At 39.8% G+C, this 17,043-nt stretch overlaps 1 protein-coding gene across 6 annotated transcripts in view; it reads right to left on the bottom strand.

Moving 5' to 3' along the window:
* CEP126 (centrosomal protein 126) overlaps window positions 1-17,043 on the bottom strand; it is a 102,574-nt gene that overhangs the window by 22,221 nt on the left and 63,310 nt on the right. For 5 of the 6 annotated variants that reach the window (XM_045486571.1, XM_045486573.1, XM_045486575.1 and 2 more), the window contains one exon: window positions 2,646-2,758. In XM_045486571.1, coding sequence (XP_045342527.1) covers window positions 2,646-2,758 — 113 coding nt within the window. Of the gene's footprint in view, window positions 1-131; window positions 825-2,645; window positions 2,759-17,043 lie in introns of those variants that run through there. The other variant, XM_045486576.1, reaches the window with a different exon arrangement.

Genomic DNA, 17,043 nt, shown 5'->3' with positions numbered 1-17,043 from the left:
AAAAATATAACATGAAATCAGAACATAACTCCATATCAAAAATTCATTATTATACATTAAACAAACCTGTATTCACTCTCTATGTTTTTGGTTATCACTGCTCATGTAACCTGTGGGGTTTTTTTTTTTTAATCAGAAATCAAGAATTACTGGAATAAGTCCTTTCTAGGGTACCTGAATATTAAAAAATATATATTTTATGTCAATTTTGAAAAAATTTCAGGTTGCTGTGTTGTCGTGGATGCTTGGAAGAGGGAAGTAAAGTGCTGCCTAAAGGAACAGCAAACATTTCCCTTGAGGCTTCTAACCTCCGTTTGTCGTTGCAAGGCGGGGGGCGGCCACAGGTGACTGATGTCTGGGACAGGTGTCCGGCTGGGAAGGGCCAAGCGGGAGCTCTCACAGCACTGGCCGCTGGTGCACCGCTCGGCTCTCCGGCCCGGGAGGACCCCAAAATGCCCCGCAGTGGGCAGGGACTGCCTCTCACACAGGACAGGGCCTGGCTGCCACTCCCCACCCCGGGCCTGTGCTCGGCCCGATCCAAAGAGCCGCTGGCGCAGGTTTGCGCAAGAGCCCTCCTTTCATGGCCTGGGCGGCCTCGCCTGGCCTCCACCGCAGATGGGAGGCTCACTGGACTGACCCAGTCCAGGCACCAAGTGGCATCTCTGCCTTTTCTAGCTTTCACTGGTCTCTTTCAGGTGCTTTCCATGTGGAAGTGGTGGGCTGGGCAGATCCAGTTGGATAAAGCACGTTTCCCAGTACATGGTGACTGGTTGTGGGGGCGTGGTGGACACTCCTGGGTGACTGAACCCCTGTGTAGTAGGATCCTTAGTTAGAAAGCAAAACAAAAAAAAAAAAAAAAAAAAAAAATCAAAACAAAACAAAAGGGATGAGAAAGTTAAACTTCAAAACTTGATTTTGATTCACCTATTCTAACGCTAAGACTCTGGAAGATGTTTAAACAGCCGTGTGAATGGAAGACGTGTGTAAAGATGGGAGTGAGGCTTCTGGAAAGAAAAGCAAAAACAGACACTAAAAACAGTAAGGCCGAGTGCAGAGGGAGAACACATGGGACAGAATAAGACCCAGAAAAATAAAAAGAATTTGGACAGGGCACTAATCACAAGCATTTAAAACTTTGTTTTTTGGTTAGAACAAGTACATATTGCTTTAGAATGTAAAATATATTAATAAAAAAAAAGAAAAAACTTGTTCACTTGACAGATTTTGAGATGTTTGATGTGAACAATGTGGAGGTTAAAAAGGAAGGACTTAGGAGGCATTATTGTATTTGTAATAAGTTATGTCTGTGAGTGAGCACTCTGTCATGAAGCAGTAAGAGTACGTCGGTGGTGGGGCAGCTTTATTCACACGATACATACAACTACATGACTTTTGTCTTGCCATTAAGACTATTTCGTGGTTTTCTTCATATTAAAAATCTTATCCATGTAAAAAATTAATAGTTCTTATGATATACAAACAATAGAATCCTCAACTCATAACTCAGATATAAATTCTTCATAAGGCAATCTATTCCAGTTCTATTAAAAAATCAAAAGAAGTGGTATTTAAAGTAGAAATTCCAAGTGAAATGCGATTTACTCACCCATCTACATGTTTTAATATTTTAAATTCAATCCTTGGATCAGTAAGACCTCTAGACCTCTGTTTACTTTGCTCTCACAGAATCACCTCCACTAATTTTTAAATTACTGTTATTAACCTTTTGACTTTTACTGAAGATCTCTATCTCAAACAGCCATATGAAACTCCTTATTCATTCACTGTTGACTGTTTATAGGAATAGATCTGTTATGAACTCAACGTGCCCTACAGAAAAGCCTCAGTGGGAAGTGTCTTTTAATGTACTGAACCCCCAACAGCATCATTATCAATAATTCCCGAGAACTGTACACCTCCCTCATCCTATTTTCCTTTTGCCATGTCTTCCAGGAAGCTCAGATCCAAAGAGGATATTTAAACACACGAAACTAGATTAGTCTTCATGATTAACATACATACTTCCTCTATCCAGGGCTCTAACTTACTTTTCTTTTTTAATGTATATTTAAAAACTTTGTTGTAAATAAACATGTTGGTAATCCAGAGGTGACTATAAATAACAAAATAAAAGAGTAATGGTGATTTGTTGGGGCATCTGGGTGGCTCAGTCGGTTGAGCGTCTGACTTCAGCTCAGGTCATGAGCTTGCTGTCCGTGAGTTCGAGCCCCGCGTCGGGCTCTGTGCTGACAGCTCAGAGCCTGGAGCCTGTTTCAGATTCTGTGTCTCCCTCTCTCTCTGCCCCTCCCCCACTCACGCTCTGTCTCTCTCTCTCTCTCTGTCAATAATAAACAAACACTAAAAAAAAGAGAAACAATTAAAAAAAAAAGAATAATGGTGATTTGTTAAAGTTGGTTTAAAAGCTTCATTAGGAATTGATCATATAGGCAAATTAGAGTACAGCAAATAAGTCTAGTACAGTAAGTTCCTAGAATAGATTCCCAGGCTGTCTCATAATGGCTTTGGCTATACTTATATTTACGTAGTGGTCCACAGTTTATAGCAAAAGCACAGTCCTTTGAGAACATTGTTTTCCAAGCAATTTTTCACCACAGAATTGAGATTTTTACTAATTCTGTACTCACATTCATTTGCTCATTGTACTTCTGTCCCACAGATCCAGAATTTTGTCTTTTCTGTTCTAAAAGATGCCTCTGCTTATTTTCAACAATTCGTTTTCTTCTTAAAACAGTAGAATCTTAAAACAAATGCCAGCAAAATGTCAAAATTTACGAGTACATAGTATATATGCACAAATGTCTGAGTTACCTTCAAACATCACAGAAAACCTCAAGTTTCATACATGCAGTCAGAAACCTCTTACTGAGCGGCACCTGGGTGGCTCAGTTGGTGGAGTGTCTTACTTCGGCCCAGATCACGATCCTGCGCTTTGTGGGTTCGAGTCCTGCGTCGGGCTCTGTGCTGACAGCTCAGAGCCTGGAGCCTGCTTCAGATTCTGTGTCTCCCTCTCTCTATGCCCCTCTCCTGCTCTGCCTATCTCCCAAAAATAAACATTAAAAAAATATTTAAAAAAACAAAACTCTTATTGAGCTTGTTATATGTACCATGCACGGCACAATTACAATGATGAATTAAACAAAATCTCCGCTTCTGAGTTTATGGCTTAGACCAGTGACCTCTGAGGTGTGGTGCTAGAATGCCAGGGGGATATGCAAAACAGATCACTGCTGTGTAGGAAGAACCTACTAGAATTTCTATTTATTTATTTAAAATGTTTACTTATTTTAAATAAATGTTTATTTTTTTAAATGTTATTTATTTTTAGTTTATTTATTTTAAATGTTTATCTTGAAAATGTTTATTTATTTATTTAAAATGTTTAATTAATTAATTAATTATGCTTATTTATTTTGAGAGACAGAGTGTGAGCAGGGCAGGGGCAGAGAGAGAGGGAGACACAGAATCTGAAGCAGGCTCCAGGCTCTGGGCTGTCAGCACAGAGCCCAGCGTAGGCATTGAACCCATGAGCTGTGAAATCCTGACCTGAGCCAAAGTCGGATGCTTAACTGAGGCTCTCACGTGCCCCTAAAATTCCAATGTAAATTTATAATCTAAAAATTAGAAGTTCAACTTTACTACGGTAACATACAGTTGACACTGGTGCCCTTGTCAGTTTGCACGGTTTGTAGACGGTCATATACTGCATATAGTAAAACAAAGCTCTCCTGGAAGGACAGTACAGGTTCTCCATGTGACAGGTTGGCACTGGTATCATTAATTAGTGCTCCCTCACTTCCTGTAGTGTAACTAAACTGTAATGTGTGCCCTGGTAGGTGGATTTGTTGCTATCTCACAGCGTCCGAATGACTCCTCACAAAATGGGAAAGAGTCTAAAAAAGACTTTTGTAGGCTTCCATCATATGTGAGGCAGGCAAACCAAGAAACAGACTAATATTAATTGAGTATTTATAATTGCCCAGGCATTGTTCTAAGGGCCGTAGGCACTATTATCATCACTATTTTTACAGAAAAATTAGGCACAGGAAAGGAAAAGTAGCTTTCCTAAGGTCACAAAGTTAGTAAAGTGCAAAGCTGGAATTTACCTCCAAGCAGTCTCTAAAATCTAAATTCTAGCTCTTACCTTCTACGCTAGCAACTTTCATTCTGATTTGACTGTGTCTCACAGAAAGATACTTTGCATTGTGATCCAGGATGTTCTACGAAACATACTTACCTTTATAATATATGATGCCCTCTGGGAGTTTCTATCCTAGAACATTCTGATTTTAAAATTATATTTCATTAAAAAAATTCTGATCACAACTCAATGAGTTCATAATCCACTAATCCACTAATAAGTTCATAATCCACTAATAAGTCACATCCTATAGTTTAAAAATTTGTTATTATTTTTATTCCCACCCACATGGCTAAGCTAAATGCTAATATGCTAAGCTAGGTATGCTAAATGTTATAGTTTTTAGTGAGATCATCTGGGCATCAATACGAGTTTCTATACTGTTTTCTATGCTTGGAAGTGTCTTTCACTAAATCTTGAAAAGTCCCTATCTTTTTTAGGAGTTTTAAAAATGTTTTAAATGAGGGGTGCCTGCGTAGCTCAGTGGGTTAAACATCCAACTCTTGATATGGGTTCAGGTCATGATCTTACAGTCGTGGGACTGAGTCCCACATCAGGCTCCACACTGAGCGTGGAGCTTACTTGGGATTCTCTCTCTTTTCCTCTCCCCTCTCCCTTGTCTGCGCTCACTCTCTCTCAAATAAAAATGAAAATAAAATAAGATAAAATGAAAATACTTGAAATGAAAATTTCCTTGGCCACATGACTGCAGTGTTAAGAATTCTTCTCTTCCTTCAAGCCTGTTTGTAAATCTTTTAGAGTCAAGATCTGCCCACACTTTTGTACTCTGTTGATTTGTAGCATAATTATTTGTTTTTGAGCTTTATTATTCTTTGTGTAGGTGTTCAGTTTTATTGATTGTAAATTATTGATCCCAGGGACAGATGAGAACCTTGGGATATTTGCAAAAAAATATAGTTTGCACTGGCATCTCTGGCCAAATTTCTAGTCTCATGTGAAAATTCTAGATGATAGTTTTACCACCAAAACTCAAAGCTACTAAGCTTTAATTATTACATATTTAATATGTATAGTATTCTTACGTATAAACACAAGGAAAAATTCTGCAGATATCCAAAGAATGACAGCTTTGGAAGAGATCTTAGAAATTAACAGGTCAACCGTTCACTCAGATCTCACTCACAGGTAGACGAAGCTCGAATGGCTTAGTGAAGGGGAGCCCCCACCTCTTGCGTTGTTGGTGGTTTTAGCTCAAACTTGTCCTTACACCGAACTGAAAGTATCCTTGCAATTTTCACCCTTCATTCAGTTAGGTTTTCTCTTTCTTTCCTGTAATACACCTTCAAATATTTGTACACAGCTACAATGTCTTTTAAACTTGTGTTCTTTTATTGGTCTTCAGACCCACCCCCTACTTCCGGAGGGGTCACCTCGGTTTGTTTATATAGCCACCGAAATATACAGACAATATATGAAATAGAGCGCAGTAGTACTTCCAAAGATCTGTTTATTATTGCCTAAAATTTATCTTACATTTTTAACAGCTAGAGCAAACTCTTTTTGGGTGGGGACTTTTTTTCTTTTTAAAAAAACAATGTCAAGACAGAGATCTTTTTCTTGGAACTGTAAAAAAAAAAAAAAAAACAAAAAAACTAATAAACTAACTACATACAGGGAAGCTGCAAAGGAAAAGGCCACATTTAACTGAAATTATATTCATCAAGAAGAAGGAAAGGACATGTCACAAGCTGGCAGAAAATAGATATCATGCATAAAATGACACAGAATCCTGGAGTATATGCAGAACTCTATCACTAAGGAAAAACCCAAGGAGCAGATATCTCTCAGAAGAGGAAAGGCAGACGGTACACAAACATAGGACAGCGCTCCCTTCATTCGTAACCAGGGCAATGCAAGTTGTTCTAAGTAGACATTATTTCTCACCCACAAGACTGAAAACAGTAACATGTCTGACTGTCAGTTTTGATGAGCATATATGGCTCCAGAAGATAATTTGGCACCTAGTTAAGTTGAAAATACACAACCCTGGGGCGCCTGGGTGGCGCAGTCGGTTGAGCGTCCGACTTCGGCCAGGTCACGATCTCGCGGTCCGTGAGTTCGAGCCCCACGTCGGGCTCTGGGCTGATGGCTCAGAGCCTGGAGCCTGTTTCCGATTTTGTGTCTCCCTCTCTCTCTGCCCCTCCCCTGTTCATGCTCTGTCTCTCTCTGTCCCAAAAATAAATAAACGTTGAAAAAAAAAAAAAATACACAACCCTATGACCCAGCAACGTGTGTACCAGCAGGCATACCAAACTATTCCCAGAAGCATTATTGATTCAAGCAAGAAACTGGAAGCAACCCCAAAGCCCAATGACAGAAGAATGAAAAACCTTTGTGCATTCATACAATGAAATGTAATACAGTAATGAACATGAATGAAGTATGCCTAAATTAATAATAATGGATCTAAAAAATAAAACTGAAAATATCAAATCACAGAATCAGATGAAATGGCTTAATTTACATAAATTACAGAACTAGGCAGAAAATATGTTGAGATAAATTTACAAGCGGTAAAATGATAAAGAAAAGCATGGAACAGGGGCACCTGGGTGGCTCAGTCGGCTAAGCATCCGGTCATCATCAGGTCATCAGGTCATGATCTCACCATTCGTGAGTTCAAACACCGCATTGGGCTCTGTTGCTGACAGATCAGAGCCTGGAACCCACTTCAGATTCTGTGCCTCCCTCTCTCTCTGCCCCTTCCCCCCTCGCACTCTGTCTCTCTGTCTCTCTCAAAAATAAACAAACATTAAAAAAAAAAAAAAAAGCATGGAACAATTAACACCATCCTATATAGTGGTCTAGTGTGTAATAGATGAAGGAGATACAGCTGGGGAGGGGCTTATGCGATCTCAGCAATACCAGTAAGTTTCTTTCTCTTTCTTTTTTAATGTTTATTCATTTTTGAGAGGGAAACAGAGAGCATGAATGGGTGAGGGGCAGAGAAAGAGAGAGAAAGACAGAACTTGAAGCAGGCTCCAGGCTCTGAGCTGTCAGCACAGAGCCCGACGTGGGTACTGAACCCACGAACTGTGAGATCATGACCTGAGCCGAAGTCAGACGCTCAACCAACTGAGCCACCCAGGAGCCCCAGTAAGTTTCTGTTTCTAAAACTGAGTAGTGGGTACAGAGTTCTTTTTTTATTATTAGTCTTTACTTTGTACTGTATATTCCTTTTTTTTATATACATTTCTCTTCTAAGATATATTTCACAATAGGAAAAACTGTAAAAATTGCCACGACTTTACAGTTATATTTGCCAAACTGAACTTTATTAGTCTGATTTACCACTTCAGTTAGAAAAGATGATTTGATTAAATATATGATATGAAAAAGTCCAATTGAAGTTGAAGTATATTTGTATTAGCAAAAGAAATAGATTACAATGTCAATGGGAAAAGGGAACTGTTGTTAGATTCTTTACTTTTGTTATAAATGTTATAATGACCATAAAAAATTTTATTATCAATGATAAGTAATAACAATCTGAAGACCATTCCAATCAAGTCAATCACCCCAATTCAGTGGTTATTCTTAGCCTCACTCATGCTGAGATAACCAGAAATGTTTCCTGCTGTGATTCAATATAAAGTAGATAATACCACCTGCGACGTAAACTAGCTAAAAATATTTAACTTGAATCTACCAAGGCTTAAGATGTAAATTCCAGTTCCAGGAAATGATGGAGCTAGAGGAACAGATAAATGACACTAAAGAAAGTAATTAAGGATTGTTTTTCTATGTATTGGGTCTTAAGTGTTTTCCCTTAAAATTTTTTGATGTTCCCTGTTAAGGTCCTATACTTCTTTTATGACATTTATTTTTAAAACTTCTATCCTTTATTAGTGTTATAAAATATACCTTGCTTAAATTTTCTGTTTGTTGTTGAAGTAAGAAATAAAAATAAGATGTAGATTCCTGGAAAAAAAAGAAAAAAGGAAAAGATGATTTAAATCTTAACTCCATCCTCTGTTTCATTAATAACTTTCTTACGCCTTCTACAAATTGTATATAGATCAATGTACTTTTAAAAAATGTACCGGGGTGCCTGGGTGGCTCAGTTAGCTGGGCCTCCGACTTTGGCTCAGGTCACAATCTCACGGTTCGGTTCGTGGGTTTGAGCCCCGCGTCAGGCTCTGTGCTGACAGCTCGTAGACTGGAGCCTAATTCAGTTTCTGTGTCTCCCTCTCTCTCTGCCCCTCCCCAGCTTGTACTCTCTCTCTCTCTCCCTCAAAAATAAACATTAAAAAAATTTTTTTTAATGTACATCACTGAAAAATCTGTGGATATTCGATTCTAAAAAGTTAGGTAAGTTAACTTCTATTTTCTGAGACTTCTGGGGAAGGTGGCAGAGCAGGATGACCCTAAGCTCACCTTGCTAGTCCCCTGGATACAACTAGAGAACACCCACATCAGCATCAATAACCCGGAAAATGACCTTAAGGCTGGCAGAACGGTCTCCACAGTTGAACGTTGAGAATCAGCCACGAGGAAGAGGGCAGGAGAGGCAGAGGTGCCGTCAGGAGCTAAATGGAACCCTGAGGCGCCCCTGGGAGGGAGAGAGTCAAGGGAGAGAAACAGAGGCGCATTGGGACCCTGCATGGGCAAGATGACTCCCTGTACTGTTTGACTTTGAAAACCAGAGGGGGCCGAATTTTGTGAGTTCTTACAATCAGTGGGCTCAGAGATTTGGGAAGGTGGGAGGAAACGGAGTCTGCACCCTTAAAGAGACAGCATAGGTAGCAATTTGAAAAACACCTTGGGCACACAGGATGGAGATGTGTTTAGTCATCTCAGGGCAAGTGCTGAGGGGCAGGGATCACTCCCAGTATCCCTCCAGGGGGGAGGGAGGGATTCCCTCCAGGAGTCCCCTGCTTCCCCCTCCCCCTGCCCCCAGCAAAACACATGGCCACCTGAGGGGACCAGCACAGGGCCTACACTCACTACCTGACTTGCTCCCAGCTCCGCCAGCCAGGCCTTGATTCCAGGTCTCCTCCCTCAGCAGACTCCGCAAACCTTCCTAACCCTGTGTTCTGCCCTGTGTGCTGCTGGGGATCCAGTCCCCCCAGCCCGGCCTGCCTCTGTCCTGGCAGCTACAGGTCCCCTTCTGCACAGCACTACTGCAAACCTTGCTAATACTGCCTGCCCTGCCTCCGTGTTCCCCTGGGGTGCAGAGCTCATCCAAACCGGGGCTGCAAGCCTGGCGGGGCGCAAGCAGCCCCGACGAGGGCCAGGGCCACTCCGAAATGAGTCCCGCCCCAGGGGGAGGGGAAGACAACCACACACACCGGTCCCAACTGGCTGCGGTAGTGGGTGGGGGTGGGGGGCAGACATCTGGTCTGACGGCAGGCCCTGCTCACCAACAAACTTCTCAGGGAGCAACAAGCATAAGGCCGGTGCTACTGCATCTCTGGCGAACCCCTGCTCTGACTCCACTCAAACCCAAGGTGGCCCCAGACTGGCCCACAAACAGCCCAGGGACAAAACCCTGCCCACAACAGGCAAAGACACCCTGTGCGGACGACTGGACTTAAGGCAGAGGGAGCTCAGCCACCACAGGAGGGTGCACATCACATACAGGACAGGCCCCTGAAGGGCCAGGTTCTGGGGAACAGGGGACAGCACGGCAGGACATGGAAAGTTCTCTCCTTCATAAGGACACTACTTTCAAGAGCAGGAGATGGAGCTGACTTTCCTAACACACAGAAACAGACACACAGACAAGATGAGGAGACAGAGGAATATGTTCTGAGTTGAAGAGCAGGAAAAATTCACAGTACGAGAGCTAAGCAAAACAGAGATAAGTAATTTTTCTGACAGATAATTTATTTTAAAGGTACTTTTTTTTTTTTTTCAACGTTTATTTATTTTTGGGACAGAGAGAGACAGAGCATGAACGGGGGAGGGCCAGAGAGAGAGGGAGACACAGAATCGGAAACAGGCTCCAGGCTCTGAGCCATCAGCCCAGAGCCCGACGTGGGGCTCGAACTCACGGACCGCGAGATCGTGACCTGGCTGAAGTCGGACGCTTAACTGACTGCGCCACCCAGGTGCCCCCTGACAGATAATTTAAAGTAATGGTCATAAAGATACTCATGAGACTCAAGCAAAGAGTGGAAGACTTTGGTAAGACCCTTAACAAAGAGATAGAAAACAAAAAAGAGCCAATCCACGAAGAACTGAAGAAATGAAATTAAAAACACACTGGATGGAAGGAATAGTAGAGGAAGCAGAAGAATGAATCAGCAACCTGAAGGACAGAGGAATGGAAAGCAGTGAAAGTGAACAAGAGACAGAGAGAAGGAAAAATAATAATAAATGAAAATAGACTCAGGGAACTCAGTGACACCATCAAGCATAGTAACATTTGCATTATAGGGATCTCAGGAGAAGAGAAAGAAAAGGGGACGGAAAATTTGTTTGAAGAATATAGTAGCTGAAAATTTCCCGAAGCTGGGGAAGGAAAAACAAATCCAGATCCGGGAGGCAAAGAGAGTCCCCAACAAAACCAACCCAAGGAGGTCCACACCAAGACACATAGTAATTAAAATGGCAAAAAGTAGAGACAGAGAATTTTAAAACCAGCAAGAGAAAAGAAGACAGTTACATACAAGGGAAATCCCAAAGGTCTATCAGCTGATTTTTCAGCAGAAACTTGGCAGGCCAGAAAGGAGTGAAAGGATATATTCAGAGTGCTGAAAGGAAAAACCTGCAACCAACAATACTCTATCCAGGAAGGCTATCATTCAGAATAGAAGGAGAAATAAAGAGTTTTCCAGACAAACAAAAGTTAAAGGACTTAATTACCATGAAACCAGCCCTACAAGAAAATGTTACAGGGACTCTTTGAACAGAGAGGAAATACCATAAGTAGGAGTAAGTAAAATAGGAAGCACAAAAGCAGTAAAAATAAGTATATCTGTAAAAAATCAGTCATGGGATTCATAAAATAAAAGGATGTAAAGTATGACACCATATACCTAAAATGTGGAGGGCAGAGGAGTGAGAAAAATGGGTTGAAACTTAAGTGACAATCAACTCAATATAGACTGCTATATGCAGAATTTGTTAGATACGAACCTAATGGTAACCATAAATTATAAACCAGTTACAGATACGCAAAGAATTAAGAGAAAGGAATCCAAGTATATTGCTAAAAAAAGCCAGCAAACTGTGGGTGAAGAGAGCAAGAAAGGAACGCAGAAGAACTGCAAAAAACCCATAAAACAATTAACAAAATGGCAGTAACTACATACCTATCAATAATTACTTTGAGTGTAAATGGACTAAATGCTCCAATCAAAATAAACAGGGAGACAGAGTGGATAAAAAAAAAAAAAAAAAACAAGACTCATCTATATGCTTGCTAGATATATCTATATCTATATGCCTGCAAGATACTCCTTTCAGACCTAAAGACATCTGAGAATTGAAAGTGAAGGGATGGAAAACATTTACCATACAAATGAAAGTAAAAAGAAAGCCGAGAGTAGCAATACTTACATGGACAAACTGGACTTTAAAACAAAGGTTGTAACAAGAGACAAAGAATGACACTGTATAATCATAAAGGAAACAATCCAACAAGAAGATTTAACAATTGTAAATATGTATGCATCCAACATGGAAGCACCCCAATACCTAAAACAGTTAATAACAAACATAAAGGAACCAATCGATAGTAATACAATAATCATAGGACTTTAAAACCTCACTTACACCAAACAGAATATCACAAGGAAACAGTGGCTTTGAATGATCCACGGGATCAGATGGATTTAACAGTGTATTCAGAAAATTTCATCCTAAAACAGAATACACATTTTTTTCAAGTCCACATGGAACGTTCTCAGTGTAGATAACCTATTGGGCCATAAAACAAGACTCAACAAATTAAAAAAGACTGAAATCATACCATGCATCTTTTCTGACCACAACCCTAGGAAATTAGAAATCAATCAGAAGAAAAACTCTGGAAAGAACACAAATACTAAACAATGAATGGGTGAACCAAGAAATCAAAGAGTAAATAAAAAATTACATGGAGACCAATGAAAATGAAAACACAACTATCTAAAATCTTTGGGATGCAGCAGAAGTGGTTTTAAGGGGCGAGTTTATAGTAGTACAGGCCTACCTCAAGAAGTGAGAAAAATCTCAAATAAACAACCTAACCTTACAACTATAGGAGCTAGAAAAAGAACAAACAAAACCCCCAAACAGCAGAAAGAAGGAAATAATGAAGATTAGAGCAGAAATAAATGGCATAAAAACAATAAAAACAATAGGACAGATCAATGAAGCCAGGATCTGGTTCTTTGAAAAAATCAATAAAATTGATAAACTTCTAGCCAGGCTCATAAATAAAAAGGAAAAGAAGATTCAAATAAACCAAAGTCAGAAATGGACAAGGAGAAATAACTACAGAAACCACAGAAATACAAATGACTGTAAAATAGTATGAAAAATTATTATGTCAATAAATTGGACAACCTAAAAGAAGAGGATAAATTCCTAGAAACATATAACCTACCAAAGCTGAAGCAGGAAAAAATAGAAAGTTTGAACAGACACATTATCAGCAATGAAATGGTATCAGTAATCAGAAAACTTCCAACAAACAATAGCTGGACTAGATAGCTTCATAGGTGAATTCTTCTAAACATTTAAAGAGTTAATAACTATTCTTCTCAAACTATTCCAAAAAATAGAAGAGGAAGGAAAACTTCCAAATTCATTCTATGAGGCCAGCATTACCCTGAAACCAATACCAGAAAAAGGTACTGAAAAAATAAAGAGAACTATAAGCCAATATCTCTGATGAACACAGATTCAAAATTCCTTAACAAAATATTAGCAAACTGAATCCAACAATACATTAAAAAAATCATTCACCGGGATCGAGTGGGATTTATTCCCAGGATGCAAGGGTGGTTCAATATTCGCAAATCAATCACTGTGATACATCACCATCAACAAGAGAAAGGATAGAAACTAATAAAGGCCATGTATGAACAACCCACAGCAACATCATACACAATGACAGAAAAGAGATTTTCCCGAGGTCAGGTACAAGAAAAGCGATGGAAAATGGACAGCCTTCCACAGAGTACTGGAAGCCCTAGTCACAGCAATTAGACAACAAAAAGAAATAAAAGGCATCCAAATCAGTAAGGAAGGAGTAGTATTTTCAGTGTTTGCAGATGACATATTATATACATAGAAAGTCATAAAGACTCCACCAAAAAACTACTAGTCCTGATAAATTAATTCTGTAAGGTCGCGGGATACAAAATTAATATGCAGAAGTCTGTTGCATTTCTATACGCTAATAATGAAGCAGCACTTAACGTGATTAACACTGAGTAATGTATGGAATGGCTGAATCACTATATAGTACACTTGAAACTAACATAACACTGTATGTTAACTATACTGGAATTGAAGTAAAAAATACAATAAAAATTAGTTTTTGATTTTCCAGCTTCATTGACATGGCATTGATATATAAATTATGTAAATTTAAGGCATACAATTTGATGATTGCATATACACATATACTGCAAAATGATTACCACAATAAGGTTAGTTAAAAGTTCCATAGAATTATGCCTTTTAAGGCATTTTATTTATTTTTTAAAAGTTCATTAATTTTTTGAGAGAGAGAGAGGGAGGGAGGGATAGGAGATAGGGGGAGAAAGAGAATCCCAAGCAGGCTCTGTGCTGTCAGTGCAGAGCCTGACACAGGGCTTGAACCCAGGAACTGTGAGGTCATGACCTGAGCCGAAATTAAGAGTCTAAAGTTTAACTGACTGAGCCACCCAGGCCCCTGAGTTGTGGCTTTTTTTTTTTTTTTTTTTTTTAAACAAGCATAATAGCTAAGTAGTTAAGAGCATAGATGCTAGAGACAGAATGCCTCCATTTTAATCCTGACTATGCCATTTAGCCTAGCAATGTCCCTTACACAAGTTATTAGCCCTCTGTCTGCCTCAGTTTCCTCTTTTATAAAATGGAAGTTATATTATTTACCTCATAGAGTTATTGTGAGAATTAAATGTGTCTCCATATGTAAAGTGCCTGGAATAGTGACCAGCACACTATCTAATCCTTACCTAGAATAATTTGCTTCAGGGTCTCTGATTAAATTTCTGATCTCAGGGTGCCTGGGTGGCTGTCAGTTGAGCGTCTGACTTCGGCTCAGGTCATGATCTCATGTTTTGTGAGTTCGAGCCCCACAGCAGGCACTGTGCTGACAGCTCAGAGCCTGGAGCCTCCTTCGGATTCTGTGTCTCCCTCTCCCTGATCACGCTCTGTCTCTCTCTCTCAAAAATAAACATTAAAAAAAAAAATTTCTGATCTCATCATGGGCACCTGAGTGGCTCAGTTGGTTAAGCGTCCGACTTTGGCTTAGGTCATGATCTTACGGTTTGTGAGTTTGAGCCCTGCGTCGGGCTCTGTGCTGACAGCTCAGAGCCTGGAGCCCACTTTGGATTCTTTGTTTTCCTCTCTCTCTGCCCTGCCCCCACTTGCACTCTGTCTTTCGCTCTGTCTCAAAAATAAACAAACATTTAAAAAAAACTTCTGACCTCATGAAAACTAGATGTACTGTAAGGTAAGAACACTAGGGCTGTAATACAAAATCCTGCCTCTGCTTTAATCTATCTATGTTATCTCAAACTATAATTTCACTTATAATGTGTATCAATGTCCTTATCCATAAAATGTAGGAGTTAAACTCAATTGTATCTTTGGTTCTTTCTAGTAATCACATTTCTTATTCTTTGAAGATATTCTTGATACTACCTGGAAAAGGAAAAAAAAATGCATCCTGTTTGAAATCCTATTTCAAAGGATTTATATGCTGACATCATTTGGCTTTTTAAGAAATGCAAGTAAAACTGCCTGTAGAAATGTGTACAAATTATGGGCATACAGATCCCATATAAACACCCACATTGCACAGCCATCCAAATCAAAAAGAAGTAAAACCAGCACTGAGAAAGTGTCCCTCCTTCCCTGTTTTCACATACCGCCCCCCACCAGAGACTTGCTTGTTCTTGATAGAAGATGAATATAAACCTGATAGAAATGGAATGTGTGTTTTTGTGACTGGCGTCTTTGGCACAGTATTGTGGTGTGAGACTCATCTATGTTACTGTTTCCTAGCAGTGGCTCCCTGATTTTCATTCATTGTGGTGTTTCATGGAATGAGTGATGTGATTTCATTTTCTTTCTATATCAGTGTTGAAGGACTTCTGAGGTAATTTCAGGCCCTGGCTATACAGCTCGTGGACATGTCTTTTTCTGTCAGACTGGAATTGTGGGGTTATAGGACATGCCCATCACAGTTGACCCTTGAACAACTCAGACCTCTGTGTGGCCAAAACTCTGCAATGTTTGGCTCCCTCACAACTGAACTAAGAGCCTCCTGCTAACAAAGAAGTCTCATTGATAACAGAAACACTAGATGAACACGTATCTTGTAAGTCATACATATTAGATGCTGTATTCTCACAGTAAAGTCAACTACAGAAAAGAAAACGATACGAAAATCATAAGAGAAAATACATTTACAGTCCCGTGCTGCAGACATCCTCTTGTAAGTGGGCCGGTGCAGTTCAAATCTGTGTTGTTCAAGGTTAATTGAATTTAACTTTAGCAGATATGAGAGTTTCTAGGTGTGTCACATCTTTGCCAACACTTAGTATTGGATCTTTTTAATTTCAGCCATGCTGCTGTACGTAGTTGTATCTAATTGTTTTAATGTGGATTTTCCTGAGGACTGAGCCTGAGATCTTATCGTGTTTATTGACCTTTGGGCTATCCTCCTATATGAAAAACATATTATTACTATTAATTATTATTATTATTATTTTGAGAGAGAGAGAGACGGAATATCCCAAGCAGGCTCCACACCCAGCACCGAGCCTGGCACAGGGCTCAATCTCACAACCACAAGATCACGACCCGAGCCAAAATCAAGAGTCAGCTGCTTAACCAAGCCACCCAGGTGCCCCTGAAAATCTTATTTAAATATTTTGTTTTAAAAAATGGGTGTGCTGGTCTTTCTGATGTACCACCTAGTTTACAGTCCCATCGTTCAGTCAAATACTATTGTAGGTGTTGCTGTGCAGGTATTCTATAGATGGTTTTAGGTCAATCAATTTGCTTTAAGTAAGGGGGATTACCTTGGATAATCTGTGTGCGTCTGATTCAATCAGTTCAAAGGTCTTAAAAGCAGGACTGAGGCTTCCTTGAGAGAATACAAAGTTCAGCCTGTGGACCACAACTTTCAGTGCATCCCTGTGAGCTCTGGCTTGCCCGTCCTCTTGGCCTGCCCTAAAACTGTCAAACTTGCCAGCTCTCATACTCACGGAAGCCAGTCCCTTGCAATAAAGGTGAATACATCTCACTGGACCTGCTTCTTTGGTTGAACCCTGACTGATACAGTTGGGTTGTCTTTTTCTTATCACCTATAAGAGTTCTTCATATATTCTGGATATGAGCTCTTTCTTGGTATTAGGCACTGCCAACATCTCTCTGTGGTTTATCTTTCCATTATCTTACGGGTGCTTTTGGATGAAAAAAATTTGTAATTTTAATGTACAATTTGTCAATCTTCCCCTTAATGGTGTTTTTTACGTTCACATAAATCTTTGCCCACCCTAAAGTCATAAACATATTCCCTACGTTATTTCCTGTTTCACTTTCCTTATTTATATCTATAGTCCATCTGGGATTGTGTGTATGGTGTGAGGTATGGGTCATTTTGCTAATTCCATACAGTAAAGGGTTCACTTGAAATGTTTAATATTTAGATAGTTTGGACAAACCACGTATTTAGCATTGTTAGTACTGGA

The sequence above is a fragment of the Leopardus geoffroyi genome, chromosome D1, assembly GCF_018350155.1.
Source record: "Leopardus geoffroyi isolate Oge1 chromosome D1, O.geoffroyi_Oge1_pat1.0, whole genome shotgun sequence".
In the NCBI taxonomy this organism is placed as follows: domain Eukaryota; kingdom Metazoa; phylum Chordata; class Mammalia; order Carnivora; family Felidae; genus Leopardus; species Leopardus geoffroyi.
This window is presented reverse-complemented; position numbering and strand designations above follow the sequence as displayed.